The following is a 19,087-nucleotide window of genomic DNA, read 5'->3' as shown; positions in this document are numbered from 1 at the left end:
AAGGTGACCTGACTTCCATCAAAACAAACCACTTGTTTGTCAGCATGTTTTATTGAATTAAAACCACTTGCACTGGCATTAAAACTGCACAGATGATTGTGATATTGCTCTGAATCAATGGTTAAAATTAGCAGTTGCCGTTCTCCGCATAATTCAGCCGCTGTAATGTTGTCCGGCATTCTTGACATGTTGCTGCTGTAGGTCTGATGTCCATTGAGTAGAAAAAACAGAAAGTGCTGTGGGCAACAGATGGCCCTGTAAACGGCCTTCATCAATGCGCCAGTGAAAGACGGATGCAGTCCATGCATTGAACTTCAGGTGGCACCATTGCACTGCCAGTCACTCAGAGTTGCTGATGATGCTGTCCCCTACTTCACATTGGCCCTCTCTGTATCCTTTTAAAAGCCGGTGTGTAAATCAAACATATTTTAATTCATTGTTATCCTATTTTGGCTCTGGCTACGTTTGAAGTGCTAATACAGAAAGTATATTTAGTTCATTGTTGGATTAAACCTGTTCCTGTGATCTGTTAGGAAAGTGTCTCACAACAATATGCACTTGTAGTAAAACACCAGGCGATCTCTGTCGTTCCTGGTAACACTCTGCATGATGACAACTAGTTTAATGAATCCTGCTCATTTTGCTCTGAATTCCAGTCTCATGGTTCTGGGGGGCTATTTGTCTGATGTCTCATTTTTCTTGTCAGGATGATGAAGATTTTCTGCCAAATGTATTGTACAAACTTCACCATATCATTTGAATGTTTGTTGACAAATTAATCTTTACTGCAGAGGGAGACAGAGAACTCAAATAATTGCAAGGATATGAGATAAATTCTGCCATAGATTGAAAAGAGAGTGTGATTATTTTATTCTCCTCCTTATTATGAATAATAAATCCATTGTGAAACAGCAATAGAAATAAGTCATTGTCAAATGACAGATTGCCTTAATAACATTAAACAATCTCAAAGCGAGTGGTTATTTTGTTCTTGGCTCCTCACAGGAACAACTTGTGTGTGTGTGTGTGTGTGTGTGTGTGTGTGTGTGTGTGTGTGTGTGTGTGTGTTCCCCTTTAAACGGCGGAAGACAAACACGCCTTTGGAGATAATTCTAATGGAGCAAACAGAAATGGTGAATTATAAATAATCACGAGTGGGTTAAATTATGCGGAACATTGTATTTGGTGAACTTCTATCTGCAGCTGTTTCATAATCAGATGCTTAATTTCCTGCGTAGAAATTCCAGTAAACATTCCCCTGCAGACAAACCGCTCTCGAGCAATAACCATAAAGCCGAATGTTAATTTTTATCTACATATCCACATTATTTACTGTACTTTCACAACAGTACACTAGTCTTTGACAGTGACAAGATAATCATTTTTTTAATGTGTCCAGTTGCATAGCGGGCAGGTTCTGCTACTTTAACGGTGACGGCGAGACACAACATGAATTTCCACATTTAGCGAAGAGGCAATGAAGACGTGGACTTGCATCGCTACGCTGGTGTGTTCTCAAAAACGCTCCGATTTAGATGCAAATGTTGCATCAGGATCCCCGGGATTCCTGGTGAGTGTGCCTCTATTAAACTATCAATATTAAATGTCTCGATTTCAGTCAATATTTAATGAGGCCCATTTTCTAACAATGTGGGTTTTTGAGCTCAGAATCAATATTTTAAAAAAATTAATTTTTCATAACTTTTTTTATCCTTGAAAGCCCAAGTGCATTATTCACATCCGTTACACGAGGAGAGTGAAAAGTGACAGATTTCATACGTGTTCTCTAAACATAGTGGTGTGTATACATTGTGCACTGATTCTAGCACAAGTCTTGACTATACTGTCAGCGTCCAGGGTTTTTCCTGGTAGGGGGGGAAAAACAAGCAAGCTCCTGTCAGCGCCGCTGAAGTTTGCCACCCCTGCTGTGTTTAAAATCCATCACTGTCAGACAAGTCCTCCCTTCCCAATCTGTCTTTTATTGCAGTCTAGAAATCCCATTTCTGCTGCTCTGTTTCTTTGTTCCTGGTTTGTTTATGGCTTTCTTTGAGAGGAGCCTGTGCAGTCTCGCCTCCCCCAGCCACCCGTGTCTCCCCTCCTTCCTTCTCTTTCTCCCTCTCCTGGATGATCTCCACCAGCCTCTGAAACTTCTGGTTTAGCTCCTCCATCCCTCCCACCACCCTCCCATCGTCCTTCTCTCCGTCGCTCTCCAGTGAACTCAGTGACTCAGCCCTTGAATCACGGCCCTCGAACTCATAAGTCTGCAGCGAGTCATAGGGCGGCTGCGACAGGTCAAAGGTGACCTGGTCCAGACGGAAATTCAGGAGCTCTTCCATTTGGAGAGGCTGTGGGCTGGCGGCTATTGTTCTCGCGGGCTCAGTCCCCAGTGCCCAGCCTCTGTTGTTTCCAAACATCACCCCTGGTAAGGGCAAATGCTGCGCTGTCACATCCTTTCTCTGCAGTCCGCACGTGCTCAGTAGCTGCACCCCCGCTGGGTACAACCCGGTGCCGCTAGTCCCGTTCATGCACGTCCCTCTGCTATTTGGATTAAGCGAGCCCACAATGCTGTACGTGTCTCCTTTCAGGTGTACTGAAGATTTTCCAGAGTTGATCTGACTGCAAGTTGGATAATTTTGCTCTGAAAGGGAGGGAATAGACGAATCAGTATCAATGTCATCTACGGAGAAGCTGGTGGCTCCAGTGCTGATCAGAGTTTGCGATGACCCCGGTCGTCCCTCTTGCTGGTTTGATGTGGAGTTAGTGTGACTTTGGCACGAGGACTCATGTAGGTCACTGTAAGTCACATTTGCAGCGTTGTCTGCTGGTGTCGACTCCAACTCTGTTGACTTTATCTGTTAAAGAAAAAGGGAGACATTCAGTGATTCAGAAAGCCATAAAGAAATACAATATACTGTATGGAAGCAAAAACCGGCCCTCAAAAACATTTTTAAATAGCATTGTGAAATTTGATTGCTACTAACCTAAACTGACTTTAGTAGACTGTAAATCAATTGATCAAATGTATTTGAATTATTTGTGCCCAGTTTTATTCTGTGTATTAAAAAACACCTACAAGAACGTCTGCTTCTATTATTTCATAATTGCAATGAGGTTCACAGCCACAGAGACATAGAGACATAGACAACCTTTTACACCTACTGACAATCCCCAATCAACCTGACTGCATGTTGGAACATGGGAGGAACCTGGAGAAGCACCACTCAGAATGATTCCACCTGGAATCAAATCCTTGCTGTAAGGCAATAAGGTCTTGAAGCCACCATGCTGCCCCTTCACTTGTATCTGACTATTAATGTTTTTCTATTAGGATGCAATTCCACTGACCTTGGCCTGGTCCTGATTCTCTCTTGTATCAACAGGTTTGACTTCACCGTCTGTGATTTTGTTCTTTATCTGCACGTGCTCTGCTTCATGACTGCCAGAGCTGGTCTCAGGAGAGCGCAGTAGAGACTTGAAGGTGCTCTGTTCCTGGATGACGAGGGGACTGCCAGCAGGACCCGAGCTGAGCACGGGGGTCAGCTGCGATAGCTGCAGGCCTGCTTCCAGTGGCCCCGCTGCGTACTGTCTAACAACCGGCAGTGTGTGGATGCCGTAGCACAGGCGTCCGTATAGCGGAGCGGAGCCTGGTCGCTGCTGAGGGTCCAGGCCAGAGTGAGGGTTACGGCTCCAGCTGTACGTCCTGGCCCTCGGCTGATTCTGCTGCGTGTACCATCTGTGCCAACAGATAAATGTCAGACAAACGCACGCGAACATGAACACGCTCCCATGAGCCACCGTGGAAGAGACGAGGGACTTATTTTAGTTTTTAAGGCCTCACATGTTCCTGTTGTGCATGTGCTGTATTCTGTGCATGCTCTGCAGCGCTGTGATGTCAAAAGCTGCCGTGTCCGCTTCCCCTCCCCCTTCATCATCGTAGGATATGATGTTCTCCCTGACATCATCTTCCTCGAAGGGTGAGTGGGAGTCTCGCTTCTGATGGCGCAATGACAGTGACAGTGCACACACCACTAAAGGGCAAAAAAGAGACGCATGACCACATACTCCATGGACTTTGCAGAAGCAACCTGACACAACTGTTCAACATCTTTCAAAAAGTCACAAATAACATAGTCACAGTGATTCACAGACTTCAGAGACCCGGCTGAACGTACCCAGCAGAGTGGTGACACAAGCCAGCATGGCTAATAGGGTGACCAAGCTGAATATGAGGGATGGAGAAGTGGAGGTCACAGGCAGACAAACCGAGTGAGTCTCCCATGTCCTGTCCTTCTGTCTCCCCCGATCCTCCGTCTGCATGCCCCCTCGCAGACAGGGACAAATGGTCACAGTAACTGTGCCAGTGTTGGTCAGACCTGAGGCGCCATCACGCAGCACAACTGGCACATACAGGGCGAGAAGGGAAGACGAGAAACCAGGAAGAGGCTCCAAGGCTGACTGGAGCACCAGGCTCGCTGTCACACCTGACAACACAGCAAGAAACACGGTCACTGTACAAAGAGGGTGCCCCACTTTTGGCTGGTGTCACTTATTTAATGGGAACACAATGGCTCTACCTCCAGTTTCTCTGATGGTGAGGTTGAGGGCAGAGGTCGACTCCGGAGGGATGCTGAAGTGAACCGGGGTCTCCTGCCCTCCCTGGTCCCTGTCGATGGCTCTCAGAACCTGAACAACCTGTAGAAACAACACACATGAAAGTATTAAACAAAAAACGAGAAGAAAATGACTCTTAATGGAACTATTGACAGTGAAAGCTATGCTGGTGCGTGCCAGGCCTTTTAAAAGACACAATGATAAAAAAATGTCTTTACTTATAAAGCAATATGTTTATTTTTTCTTAAGCACAGTGATCCCCGCATGACTTTATTGAAGCAGAGGGTCTCCTCAGCACAAAGACCAATCTAAAACTTCAGACTCAGCTTGATCTGCAAACACCAGAGGCCTCGAGGGAGCCCTATTTTCCTGTGTACCCACCAAACTAGAATGCCAAAGAATGCTCGTGCTGCACCACTGCTGGCTTGGAGCATGCCTGGGATAATAATCAGTTTACCACCGAGTTGTCATTTTAGTGTGAAACTTCAGGCTTAACAACACCCCAAGAACTGAAGCGCAACAGTATGACCACCAGCAACAGCAAGAAGACACATCACAAAGAGATGATGCACACGATCAATTTTGCTACGAGAATCTAAGTTGGTGCCAGAGCTCACAATGAACTGTCCTCCCTCCTCTCTCTGAACATCTTTAATATTTCTGGCACAACGTCTGACAAGGTGAATATGACAGGAAAGCAAACATATACTAATATATCCAGAAACGATTGCACATTAAAAACAACTTTACTAGGGCAACTCATGCACAACCAGCGCTACTAAAAACATGAAGAGGCACCAAAGCACCTTTGCTTTTTAACATGGTGAATACAAAACCATCCTGTTCAGTTATAGTAGATGCTCCAGAGACTCATAAATACTGGCCTGCACATTACCGGCAACTCCCTGCCCTCATGTGGAAGCATCTGCAGATCGTTCTGGGGAAGAGAACCCGCTGCTGCCATAAGCTCGTCAACCTGCTTCCTTCTGGTAGAAGCTGCATTAAAACCCCACACCTTGAATCTGAAGAAAGGTTCTACCTCACAGTCAGAACTAAAGTGAAACTAAAGATAGTTCAATGTTACAAACAATTTCATGACTTCGGTCTGCACAGTTAGTTGTTATTTGTTTTGATCTACTTATGTATAGTTATTTGTTACATCTTCCATTGTACAAAGACACAAAAGGAAACAAAAGCGAATGAGTCAGAGTCTACATTCAGAACATTTCTCCATCCACGACACGGCTGACTTTACTCATTTATCACGTTCTGGCATTATAAATGTTCCTCCATTCAACTTTTATGAAACACAGGGCTTTCATCATTTACATTTTTAATTAATCACAAATAAGGTGTTGTGTCATTGATAGGACTCACTGCCTCTAGCAGCTGTTTCATTTGTTGTAGGTCTCTCATACAGACCGCCTCTGAAATGAGACTCATTTATTCACTTGCCATTTATTTTTATCCCCCTTTTTTTCCTTTTGTGCTAGTTGCAGTGTTTAGTAGCGTTAAGTCGTTCGTGCTTTCTTGCGCTTGGCATCTCCGTTACATAAGCCAAGGAGACACGTTTAAACTGTCTAATGAGCTGTTTTTTTATGTGCATCAAACCGCTGCATTATTCATATCTATCATGACTAATTATTGTAGCTTTGGCTTCTTCCTAGCTGTACTACTTGGAAATTTACTGTAACGCTGCTTAAACACACACACACAAGATCAACTATAGCCATTTGTCATTATGGATTCAACAAAGTAGGAAAAAAAAGTCAGGTCTATAATGAAATCGAAAACGATGCCTTCAAAAGTACCTTTTAAAGAGAATGGATGAAACAAGACAAATATCTGAGGACTAATGAAAGATCAGGGAAAATCGAAAAAGTACGGACCTGGCCAGGGGCACTGGAGTCACATACAGATGTTGTGTACTGTCTGTCCAACTCGGGTGCATTGTCATTCTGGTCTAGTGTCTCTATGGCAACCACAACCCTTGACACAAGATTTAGATTGTCTGAAAGAAAAGGAAATTGACAGTAATGCTGGATTTATTACTGCGTTTCTATGTTTTTTTTTCCTCCACACTCCAGGTGGAGCTCTTTGAAATATGATGCTGCTAAGATCTGAGGCTGATAGCACCCGAGGGCAGAGCAGCTGACATACCCCTCTGCGTGGCAATGACAGTGATATTATGCCACTGCTCCTGCTCACGGTCCAACTCCATCACTGTGCTTATAGAGCCCGTGTCAGCTGCGATGCGGAACAGAGCCTCCGGATCCGACTGGGGATCGATTGAGAACCTGAGGTGCAGAAACACGGCACAAGCATGAGCAGGATGTAAACAGATAGTGGAGCGAGTGTGCGACTGAAGAAGAGAGCAATGGCATTATATCCACCTGATATTGGTGCTTTGCCCCGTGTCTGGGTCCACGGCGTAGACCCGGCCGACAGAGCAGACGGGAGGGCAGTTCTCAGACACGTCCAGATGGTACCGAGCCTGGGAGAAGCGCGGCGGCTCATCAGCATTTAGCACCATGACCCGGACTGTTGCCTGGTCCTTAAAGGGACCTTTCCTTAGGTACCGGGGATCCACTATGGGGTTGGCAACCTCCACTGAGAAAGTGTAGGAATTGCGGGCCTCGTAATCCAGCAGCTGTTGGGGAGAGGAAGCAACCAGGCTGCACTTTACTGAAGACCTTTCATGTATGATTCATATATATGTGTGCTCTGTATTTCTGACCATATACTTCATAATTCATGCGAGATACTCACTTTTCTTCAACCCTCTATATAACTCACATCTTCCATTTTAGACTGCTTTTATCTCCCTCTAATACTCTTCTTTGGCAATTACTCATCAAGCTCGGCGCTAACCTCACCCTCCAAAGCCTTCTAATTTAAGACTTCACCGTACAATGCTGTAATTATCTTGAATGCCCAATGCTGTTGAAACCCTTAAAACTAAGACACATTGGGCCTACTTACATGGCCTACCCCCTTTAAATGAGCTGCAATTTTTCACCAGCTGCCTATTAGCTCATTGTTTTCCATTAATTGCTTTCTGTCGAGCCTGGGGAGTCTGAACCTGTCAGCAACGCAGGGTGTGTGAGCGGAGTATCGAAGTGTTTAACTGACTAAATAAAATTAATTTGCAATACCGAACCGAAGCAAACGTGCTTAATCTTCTGGGATGTTGCATATCGGATCTTTTTCTCATTATGTGTTTGTTTAGGCTACACGTCACATTAGATCCTCCATAATCATTACACACGTCGATAGGGACAAACTTAAAAGCGATTCACACGGTCACCTCCGCGTGTGTGCTTGCGCATGTCCACACACACCTTGTTCAGCACGATGACAGCCTCCCTGCCTCTTCCGCTTATGTTGAACGTTTCAGCCTCTTCGGCGTCCAGAATGGTAAACTCCAGCTGTGCATTTTCCCCCAGATCAGGATCAGTGGCGGTGAGACGGCCCACCTCCACACCTGGTGCTGCAAGCTCAGATATAGAGAACGACCACGCACCTGTACAGAGGCAAACAATGATTATGGTTTTTGAAAACTGGCAAAAGACGAGAATAGAGAATAAATACACAAAGCCCTTGAGTTGTTGAATTCTTAAAGTAATATATATTTAAATGAGTCAAATCGAGCAGGTCTCTTTCAATGATACTTGTTTGGATGTGCATGTCCTTTCACAGAGCTGCGGGATAGACAAGAGGCTTTTTTGGTATTAAAAGCACTTGGAAGTTACCCACTTCCAAATGCTCGGACTTCTGAAGCTTCTTTTAAGCTTTCAACTGAACACCACATTTCTGTACTGACTGCGGATTTTGTCCTCCATCACTTAGGAAGGAATCTCTTCAGAGAAAATATCCTTTGTTTGACATAAATACTCTACATGATCGTGATCAGGCAACAATTTATAGACACTGTTGTGTTTGTAATAGTACAATATATTATTTACAGTTCCGTGAAGATTTTACTGACCAAAGAAATCAAAATGAAAAGAACTCAAGTCAAGATCATATGGGATCTTTCAATCTCATGCTCCATCCTTCCCTCTGGGCTCGAGAACCATGGTCACAGATTCGGAGGCGATGATTCTCATCTCAGCTGCTAAAAAACTAGAGAATAAATCCTGCGGTCCCCCTCAAGACCCTGGCTGTGCCTCAAAATTCTTTTCAGAAAAATAATGTTAAGAACAAGTGATAAAAGGCAGCCTTGAGCCCAATGCACCAGGACCAGGTGTGGCTGCTCATGCAAACCCAGGTCTTGCTCTGGTTGCACAGGTACCAGACAGCCCTTAACAGCACAACATCTCAGAAATATACTATATAAACCTCACTTCCACTTATTAAACCAAGACTCTGAGGTTTGTTGAACTCATCTAGTTTTGTTTTGCTGGGATCACAGTCTCTCCACTTAGAAGGCAACACAAGACACCCAGTGATGTGCGTCAGCTTGTGTCATCTCTCTGACTTACAGTACGTAAAGACGTCTGCGTGCTTGTGATCCTGCACATTCGGAGGAACGTCTCCATTTTATTCTGAGCATGTACGCCACACTGACTGTTAATCATTCAAATCCTCCGCATAATGAACAACATCTGAAAATCACGCTTGCTGCATTCAAGAACATGCTAAATGAGCCGTAGATTAAATTGCGAGATTATCGTAAATAATCACCTTAAGTAAAACTGTGAGGGTAGAAATATATCATTAGGGATTGCCAAATGAATAACACACGGCTGCCATTTGAAAATATTAAATTGCCTCCACAAAGCGCTGTGTTGCGGCACAATATATCAACACCAGAACTAAACATTAAGTTGAACGACAGCAAGCAAAGAATGGAAGAAGAACCAGGAAACAGGTCGAGAAGCAAATAGAAAAGAGGGAGAATACTGTATAAAGAAGTGCAGTATAGGTCTCAAAGTGTTGGACACATTCTGCAGTGATTTTACTGTCTATTGAAGCATAAAGCACTGAACTTTAGCATGAAATATTAATAGCGTGGAACAGGGAAAAGCTGGGATAAGAAAAAGTGGACATGATCTTTCACTCTTCTACATCAAGCCACAGTCCATTTGAACCCCAGGGACTGAATGGGGGTGTTTATACGAATGTTAATGGCAGTCAGTTTGGTAAAGGTTATATTATTGCAAATCATGTCAAAAACTATCATTAGGGAAGAGTGTATGAAATAAAAGCAGATACACTGAAGTGACAAGCTGGTTAGTTACTTTGAGCTTATATCTTATCGCGAACCTGTCAAGGGACTGAGAGTATCAGACTGCTGTCACAACTGCCATTACAAGATGTTTCATCATTTTAATCCTGACATACACACGCGGGACAGATATTGAAAGCCGCCAGTTTAGCGGTGATCTGATAACAGCGGCGCTTACTCCGTCTGAAGTGAGGCGGGTTGTCGTTGACATCGCTCAGCTTCACAGTAACCGTCGTGGTCCCTGATAGTCCGCCCAGGTGCCCGCCCATGTCTTTGGCCTGGAGGACGACCAGGTATTCATCCTGAGTCTCTCGGTCCATGTCGGGGACAGCCGTTCGCAGGACGCCTGGTGGAGAGCGGAGCAGGGAGTGGAAGGAAAAATCACAACAGAAACATATTTCACAGTGACATAACGTCTCATGAAATTAGCATCAAACAGAGTCAGATGCATACATTTTTGAATCAGGACACTGGAAAAAACAAAACGACTCCAGGCTGTGGACGTTGTGAAATGTGATTTAAAATATTCTTAGCCAAGATGGACATGCGATGGCAGGGAAGCAACGTATGATGTCTATGAGCACCGTTGGTAGTTATGGTATCGGATGAATTCATCGACATGTCACGCTATGTCCAGACCTGTCTGAGGGTCCACGGAGAAAAAGTCCTGGCCCTGAGTTATAGCATACACCAGCCGGGCGCTGTTTCCATAAGTTGGGTCATCAGCGTCTCTGGCTGTGACTTGGGCTATGGACGTACCTGTAAAACAGAGAGGAACGGTTTGGAGGAGCACTGCAGAGCATAGTTCATGTGTGGTGTGACATCTTAAAACTTACATACAGGATATATACAGGAATACTGTATGAAAAGTGAGGATGCAGTGTTACCTGAGAACATCAGCGCTGTGACTGTGGCAGCATTTCATGTTAACAGATTGTTCCAAGCGAGTGTCTGTAACAACTGTGTCATAGAGCTGCTGGAGTGACTCACTCAACAGACTGTCCAGCGTAGCTATTACGCAACTAAAGTGGTCAGTTAAGCTAAATGCTAAATGACACGTCTCTAAGTGGGACTCGCTCCAAATGCAGTGTCAATATTAACTGAACTGTTGGTCATTAAAATGTGCTAAAGAAAAGCATATTTTATTATATAACTATGAGCAAAATGGCTCGTCATTACATAATGTCAAGATAAATAACGGATGGCGCAATTTAAATGATGAAAAACTGGAGACATCTTGATGGAAACGTGGCATTCATTTTGATTTCCTATATTAATTTCACATCTCGTGCCACATGGATCTGTTCATCTCTGCCCTTTATATTTTCATGCCTCATGACTCATTTTCTAAGACTCATTCTTTCTGCGTTTGGCTTAATATCACAGCGTATCAACCTCAGCAAAGCATAAACACGTTTGCCGTGTTTCGACTTTGCGGCATTTCCTCCAAAGCATCTTGTTAAATGAGCTGAACTGCATGAGTGTGGATTTGAGACAAAGTCTTAGTCCTGCTTCGCTCTTGAAAGCACGCTACCTTTGGAATCAACTGGAGGCAAAATAGACATACTGTAGTAAACTCAAGCTGAATACGAACGCATTGCGAATGACAACGCTGCTACAGTAAATTGATATTCGGTGGAGCTAATATTATTTGTGCTCTGTACCTATGTTGGACATCTCTGGCACTGAAGCAACATACGGCTCGTTGGGGAAGACGGGCGGGTTGTCGTTGATGTCTTGCACTCTGATGATGAACTCAGAGGAGGGCTCCAGGGCCCGGCCGGTCTCTCGGTCCGTAGCCGTTGCAACGAGTCGGTACTGGTCCTTCTCCTCGCGGTTCAGGGCTTTGGTCACGTGTATGTTGCCCGTGTTGCTGTCGATAACAAACACGGACCCCACGCCCTCGCCTTCCAACATATACTTAGTGTGTCCATCCCCTTTGTCCATGTCTGTGTGCAGCTGGAAAGCGAACACAGACAGAACGGAGGCAATTAGTGCTACACCTTCAGGACGATGCAGCCGTCGCTTATTAACGCGCTGCTATTTGCCCTGCAAGTCCTGCAAACACACAAGCGTTAGATGGGTGATTTACGTTAAGACAGGATGTGCTCAGTGAATCTGAGATGAATGGCACCAGGTGTGGAAAACACATATGGGACCAGGATGAGTGCTGATGCATACAGCTAATTAACTCGTTGGACCAAATATGCCACTGGGGGGTTGTTGAGGGCAAAACCACATCAACACAGACAGTAGCCCTGGAAATGTCCTGCGTGGAGACTCTAGCACAGACAGTATCCATCTGTAAATCTTCCTGCGTCTACTATCCATCTGTCCCTCGCATCCCTGTTCTTGTAAATCCATCTGCCTGACTTGCCTGTACCTTTTAAACCACCTCTTCTCCAGTCCTTGTGCCGCTCTCTTTTCATCAGGTTACCTCGCTTACACAGAATGCCCATCTGCTCACATTTCTCATTCACCTCTCTCTCTCTCTCTCTCTCTCTCTTCCTCTCTTGGTCTATGTGTTTTGCTCTCTGGTGCAGAATACTGGTTCGGTATTTAATGGCAGAGAGGATATTAGTGTGGGATAGATAGGTAAAAGGCCAAGCACACAGAAATAGAAAAGCTAAAGCGATTACTCAGCCTTCATCACACTGAGCTTTCTGACCAGGAACCTTCACATCTCCCTACCCTCGAGGCGCATCTGCACATGTTCATAATCCACGAGGCTTACTCACAAACTCTGCTGTGGACCTTAGATACTCGGCAGCACTTGCCTTTTGTAAATTCAGCCGCAACAATGGCGGCGCAAAATTTCCAAAGCAATTTCTAATGTGTTTGTTTTTTTTTGCGACACTTTGAAATGCAGAAACATGAGTCAAAGCGTGTGGTTAAAACAGACGCATACTTCAAAGCTCGAATGTGCTGCACCACAATACATGATGGTAATATGTACAGTCTATTCACATGCTGCATAACATTCATGGAGAAAAATATAAGATTAGTGTACATTCTGTGCACGTGTGGTGCTGTGTATGTGCTGCAGGATGAAGTGGAGGATTAGAGGAACTCATGATAGAATACCCAACAAATTGCTAGATAAGGGACTCCGGGGGTTTTTTATTCATCCCTACACCCACATCCCCCTCTCACTCCTTTCTTCCTTAAAGCAAGGCTTCCAATTTTGATACCACACTTCACCACGAGAGACATCTTTGTCAGAGCCTGTGCCTGTCTCACTGCTCTCCACCCTTTTCTGTTCCTATCTGGCCCTCCTCTCCTCGCTGGCTAATTGCTGGCTCAGTCCTGCTGTGCTTCAGTCAGCATGAAGAAAAACACTCTCATCGCGCGGAGGAAATGTGCCCACCTCGTACAAACAAAGCTGGGGAAAAAGAAAATAACCAAAATCCTCTTTTCCTGCACTTGTCTAATCTTCCCGCCTCCCCTCGCTCCTCCACCCTCAGGTTCGTACCTGCTTCCCACTGCTGCTCGAACACGTCGCCCGAGCTGTTGATAATTCACCTGAAACCCCGCGCTGGCAATTTCTTCGGCGTGATTATCTCACTAAACAAACTGAGTTGCCTTTCAGGAAAAAATGTACTTCCAACGCTTCTGCAACGCAGGGATGCTATTTTGCATAAATATCAACATGAACGCTGCACTTGCACAGGAATGAGCAGCCCCACGTGCCTACTGATTGCTTTAACACTATTCCCGGACTCTATCAATAACAACCAGAGAGAGAGATTAAACATTTATGAGGTGTATACTGCACTGGTACGAATCCAATCTAGGCTGTCATTATAAAGTATACAGCTAGCTACGAAGTGGCTGGCAACACTCCCTGTTAGCGCTACAGTTGATATAATCCTGCTCTAGTACACTGTAGCTGCCAGCAGCTGCATTAGTGGGGAGCGCCTGACTGTGAAATGCCACAAGTAAACCCCTGGGATGTAAATGGCTCAGGTGTGCTGTGGACTAAATCATCTCAGACACTTTTCGTGGCGTGACACCGACAGCAGTTGAAGGTTGCTGGTGTGGCGACTGTGAAGACTCGAGTATGTGACACGACAAGTGGAGGGACTGCTGCACAAACACTGCAATTATGTCCCGTGGGCTTTACTGCACGTGTCTTATTCCCGACTGTGTAATGGAACATTTCAGGCACAGGAAAAGACAAGATTTCTTTCTAGCACGCACATGCAGAGATGATGCAAACAAAATAAACTATCACTTAGGCTTTACAATATATTTTGCATTGCCTCTTGGGCATTTAGTTAAACTATGGCTTGCTCTGCTCTGTATGCTCTCAGGTTTGTCTGCTAATGGGGGAATTGGAGTATAGGCAATTTCTAAGCATCTGATTTTTGTCCAAATGGATAATCAGTATTATATTGGCTGCCAAGGAAGAAGGAAGGTTCTTGGGAAGGTAAGGAAGCACGATCTTAGTTTATAAATGACTGGTTGAGATCTAGTCTTCATACAGTATCTTATAGCTCACTCTCACTCGCCGTGAAAAGGAAGTGACTGCAAACCAATAAATCACTAGTGTGCTGGCCTTTTATTCCAAATTAAATTTCTGGTTTATTCAGAGCACAGTTTATATAAGTGTGTATAGTAGCAACATAAGTGTATGAGTAGCAAAACTACAGTGCAGTGATTCAAACTTGCTATCTACAGGAGCTGCTTTTAAGGAGGCTTATGCTGAGGCGCTATCAAAATAGTTTTTAGATAATTTACAATTCCAAGTAAGTTCTTTTGTTTCTAAAAATAGTCCTTAATACAGAATCTATTCTCATCTTCTGTCTGACTGCAATAACAACATTTGTAATTATACCAGAATCAGCTACACTATGACTCAGCTTGACTATAATTTCAAACCTGCCCAGCCCAATAAACACAAATAACATCCAAATATATAAATAAATAGCCAAAATCTAAGAGAATGGGATAAAACACATAATTCTACAAAAAGGTCCTTTTCCTTGCTTGTTTATAATAAAAGGTACAAACAGTTTCCAACAGTTAGGAACAAGTGATCGTCATGTGGCTGCTGATCAGCTGTGACAGGAACTTACCCGTCCAATAAGCACCGGCTCGGGCCCTTGGTACTCCTCGATCACAAAGAACTGGTTCCAGAGCCAGCTCCTCCGGCAGCGGGAGCGAGGCCGCGACCCCCCGTCTTCAGACTCCTTGACCCACTTAGAGCGGCCCCGCGTCCTCTCAGGCGGAACGTCACCGACACCTGTCTCCAAGTGCAGCTCAGTCGGAGGACCGTGCTCCTCATCTGAACCGAGAGCTAGACTGAGACCATTGATTACACCTTGAATGTCTCCATTAGTCAGATTGCTCATTTTCACTAGGTTCAGCCTGAGTTCAGGACTATGTTTAGCTATTGGAGATTTGGCAGCAGGTTCTGCTGTTTGCCTTGCTGTGTTCTTAAAGTCAGATTCCTTAGGTCCCCTGTCATTTAGTCTAAAAGTCACATTTGGCAGAGTCCTTTTATCATCCTTTTTAATCTGGGGTTGGCCTTCCAATTCTCTCCTACTCCAAAAAAAGTTATTCATGGAGTATGGATGAGGTAAAACTTGTGTTTTGCTTGACATTTCTTGCAGATCCCGATCCTCTTCTAAAAGGGCAGCAGCCACTAAATTGGCATTTCCTTCTCCTTTACTTAATAAAAAAAGAAGAAGCACGATTCGTGCTGCCATGGCTGAGGTTTACTGATCCGTTTGTCTCAAAGAGCGGCCGGCTGGTTGATCACACGCAGGTTTTCGTGACGGCCCATCTTCTATCTTCTTGTGAATCGGGATTCTTCTTCCCAGAGCAAATCTTCATTTAACCGCCTGCTCTGCCACTTGCCTGCAGTAGACATGCTGCACAGAATCACCCGAGAGAGCACAATTAGTGGGATCCTCACTGTATCTGTAACACAGGCGGAGAAAGACAAAGAGAAGAGAATGTGACACTGTTACCTGTCTTCACATAAAAGGTGAAAATCTGGAAGCATGGGCATTTTTCATCTTCTCGAACAGCTCTGTTTTAATCAAGCTGTAAAATAGCTGTGTTTTGCATAGAAACTAGGACCATTACAGGCTGATAAAAGATTACCTTTGTACCTGGTTGTCATATTCTCCTCATTGCTGTTGTGTTTCTGTCCCTTTATTGATCACTAAGACATTCTCGCAAAGGTAAGTGTGGTCTTAAAATTTTTCAATTAATTTGGCGCCCGCGGTTCCGCCACTGAGGTGGAGCTCAGGTACTTTAATGTTCCTTGTCTCACATAATTGCCTGGACATCAGGTGATTGATGCCAACCCTAAAGTTGGTCTCCCTATACCTCAATGCCCAGTAGTCAAAGAAGTTCCCCTAAAGAAATTAATTAGACTCATAAATAATGTAATCAATGACTTGTCCTCATTTCCCAAAAGTTTAATGATCTGACTTTGGTTAGTATTTAAGTCAGATTGGGCCCATTGATCTTTGAAACCTGATGTACTACAAAGTGTCAGCAGCTTAACAAGAGTGAAACCATGCCGTCACGCTGCTTCCATCCACGTCCCACCTGCATCCATCACTCTGCCTCGCGGCTTTCTCCGCCAAATGTGAATTTTCTGACATCTGTTTTTCACTTTGTGCGTGCGCGGGGGGACGCATTATCAAACGCACGTACGCGGCGCCATGCCGCATGAGTCACTGGAGCACAGGGATGTGGTCGTCAAATGAATTTGAACAAAGTTATCCGGGTTAAAACGCTAAAAAACGCTTAAGAGATTTCTCAGCGCATCCTGCTGTGCAATGCAAATTATCAATAAAGAGCATTTAAATCACATACGGCACACTTATGAAGCTAAATCCTCTGGCCTCATCTCACTAAATAAATGCACAGTGAAAGTTTACACCCACTCTGTGCTAATTTAGATGCAAATAAGCTCAGAGTGGGCCTATAGTGAAGCACATGCCTTTGATGGCACTGTATTATATGAGCCATAAGACTGTGTGATATATCCTCATTGAGAGGACTGACACATGGAAATGAAACTAATGCTCTTCCTTCCTTCCACATACTGACCTACTTTCTAAAAAGTAAGCTGGAAAACAGAGTCAATTTACGCGTGTGATCCTAAGAACTATTAAGTCATCTCTGCTGTGCTTACGTCACCGTTTCCTCTAAAGGAAATTCATCCTTGGATGTTTTTTTTGTTGCATTTTGCACATCAATTACACCAAGTCATCCATATGTAATGCTTCGTGCTGAGCATCTGCATCTGTTTGGCATCCTCTGAAATCAGGCAAAATACAAGCAGTGGCTCCTCCAAACACTTCTCTTTTTGTCTTGCTCAGCTTTTGTGCATTAGCAAACAGAGCTTACCCTTCTCTCTGCCAGCTCTGATCCAAAACCATGTTGCCAGCAGTGCACGCCATCCACTGTTGTTTGAAGTCTTTAGAGTATAAGTACGAATTAGATATGTGTGAAATGTAAGGCAGGGGTAGACGATGGAAGCGTGAGGGGCGATTTGCTGTTTGCCGGCTCGGGACGGAATGATGAGTGGTGACATAGCTCTAAATTGCAAATCGCTGTTTCAGTCTCACTTCGCTCTGCATCGAGACGCGCCGCTGCAACAAGGCTTTTTCATTTTTATTAAAAATAGCCCCCATCTCGGGCCTTTCGCGCAGTGAAAATGGGAGACGCTGGCAGGAAAAAGGGGATGAAGGGTGAGGGAGGCGCTGGTGGTGGATGTAGTGGAAGTGGACTGGGGGAGGATGGAGGGGTGGGGGCGGGGTGGGGGGAGCCTGACTGGCTTACATGACCAGGACGGGAACAGATTCTGCTCCATTTGAGCATCCCTGCCTTTCTCTGCTCCTGCCATTCATCCTAATGCTCCCCACTCTCAGACGTCTCTCCGCGTCTTCGGTAATGGGGCTGGTGAGGAGAGCTCCACTGTACTCAGCACATCACTCACCTCATTATTGTCAGGCTCTGACACTCAGGCAGTTTAACCCCAAGTGACACCGCGGTAGCCATGTAAAAAGGCTTCAGCGCTAACGAAAGGCAGCGCTGGGTGTAATTCTGTGTGAGACAGTAAATATTTTCTTGTGTGGCGTCACGCTGTAAACACGGTTAGACATTATTCATTGCTCCTCTTACGTCTCAGTCACACACACACACATACACGCCAAACTACGCGCGCGCGCCCACGCACGCGCACATCTGCTCCTCTAATTAGCATATCTAGTAGAGCTACGCTAAACAGCCCGGAGCGCGACCTTACCTTGTTAGCGGAAACCAGAAAAGTGACCTACTTGATGCATGTTAATGTGATTTACACACTTGGGCTAACTGTTATAACGGCGTCCCGGCCATTACAGTTAGACGACGTCAACCGTGGGCTAAGAGGCGCGTGCGAGCGTCACCGGTGCGAAAAGTGCACGCGGCGGCAGGTGAGTGCGGCGCGAACTCACGCGCGCGCGCATACACATACACAAGCGTTACGATGCCTGTAAAAAAACGGCCGAAGAAGAAGAGAGGGGTCCGGTGTCCCCCGTCATTATTCTTTCACCTAAACATCCCGAGCAGCCGCTCGCGTTTCTGGACGTCGTTAGAGATCCGCTTCAAACTGACTGAGAAACTGTTGGAAACCGCCTCGTCGCCGCCAAAAAGACTAAACGACAAAGTGGCAATGGCTGGAAACAACCGCGAGCGGCATCACTTGAATAAATGAGTCAATCGCAAGGATATTAAAAAACTTCATGCACTACTCGTCGGAGCCTTACCGTGTGTGCGCAGCGCTGCCTCGGTGCGTCTCCGGGTCTATCGGAGCTGAAGCGATCCAACGTGGGAAAGGACGCCGAGGTTCGTCTGAGCTCAACGTGAGGTCTGTCCACTTAGCCCAGTGTATCCATGTACCCCTCTCTCCCTCCCTCTCTCTCTCCGTGTGACTCTACCTCCCTCTTTTTCCTCTCTCCATTAGTTTTTTACTATCTCAGAAAGACGACAGTCGCCCTAAAAGCCTACTATTTTTGAGGGAAGTGCCCGCTGAGCACCGCGCTAGCAAACATTACCATTATAGTTTTATTTGTTTACTTAAATGCGTCCCCAAACTGCGCTTTCTATTTATTACGCTCATTGCGGTGCTCTCAACAGCCCCGCAGAAGCCCCAGAATGCAGCCTGCTCACGTCCGTTTCCCATCGTTTCCTTCAAGCAACGCAGTGTTTGATAATCTCCTTAAATATGGCCAGTCTGCA

The 19,087-nt window shown here is 45.1% G+C and overlaps 2 protein-coding genes across 6 annotated transcripts in view; one reads left to right on the top strand and one right to left on the bottom strand.

Moving 5' to 3' along the window:
- Nucleotides 1-32: 32 nt before the first annotated feature.
- LOC114853282 (cadherin-24-like) lies at nucleotides 33-18,757 on the bottom strand. Of its 5 annotated transcripts, none has more exons than XM_029146486.3 (14): nucleotides 18,616-18,757; nucleotides 14,920-15,766; nucleotides 11,506-11,800; nucleotides 10,481-10,600; nucleotides 10,020-10,187; nucleotides 7,953-8,134; nucleotides 7,005-7,261; nucleotides 6,772-6,908; nucleotides 6,501-6,622; nucleotides 4,575-4,692; nucleotides 4,173-4,481; nucleotides 3,839-4,028; nucleotides 3,346-3,733; nucleotides 33-2,852 (listed from the first exon to the last, which is right to left on the bottom strand). In XM_029146486.3, exons 2-14 carry the CDS (start codon nucleotides 15,550-15,552, stop codon nucleotides 1,989-1,991), a joined length of 3,783 nt encoding a protein of 1,260 aa, XP_029002319.1. In that variant the 5' UTR covers nucleotides 15,553-15,766; nucleotides 18,616-18,757; the 3' UTR covers nucleotides 33-1,988. The 5 variants fall into 5 exon arrangements, with proteins under 5 accessions (XP_029002319.1, XP_029002322.1, XP_029002320.1 ...); XM_029146489.3 differs by having other exon boundaries at nucleotides 14,920-15,717; nucleotides 18,616-18,746; XM_029146487.3 differs by lacking the exon at nucleotides 18,616-18,757 and adding an exon at nucleotides 18,114-18,577.
- The window catches only part of LOC114853283 (protein sel-1 homolog 3), a 13,689-nt gene continuing 13,196 nt past the window's right edge, over nucleotides 18,595-19,087 (top strand). Inside the window, exon 1 of the mRNA XM_029146495.3 lies at nucleotides 18,595-18,716. The gene's annotated coding sequence lies outside the window, so the exon portion shown is untranslated. The remainder of the gene's footprint in view (nucleotides 18,717-19,087) is intronic.

This window comes from Betta splendens, chromosome 4, assembly GCF_900634795.4.
Source record: "Betta splendens chromosome 4, fBetSpl5.4, whole genome shotgun sequence".
Taxonomy (NCBI): Eukaryota; Metazoa; Chordata; class Actinopteri; order Anabantiformes; family Osphronemidae; genus Betta; species Betta splendens.
The sequence above is the reverse complement of the archived record's forward strand: the minus strand, read 5'-3'. Positions and strand labels throughout refer to the sequence as shown.

What these genes read in the sequence shown, in the direction of transcription:
- LOC114853282 (XM_029146486.3), bottom strand. Translation starts at nt 15,552, where the DNA reads ATGGCAGCACGAATCGTGCTTCTTCTTTTTTTATTAAGTAAAGGAGAA. An exon ending in CTCCGTGGACCCTCAGACAG is followed by an intron (nt 10,188 to 10,480) that starts GTCTGGACATAG and finishes GCTCTCCACCAG; the next exon opens with GCGTCCTGCGAACGGCTGTC. An exon ending in CCCGCCTCACTTCAGACGGA is followed by an intron (nt 8,135 to 10,019) that starts GTAAGCGCCGCT and finishes GCCTCTGTACAG; the next exon opens with GTGCGTGGTCGTTCTCTATA.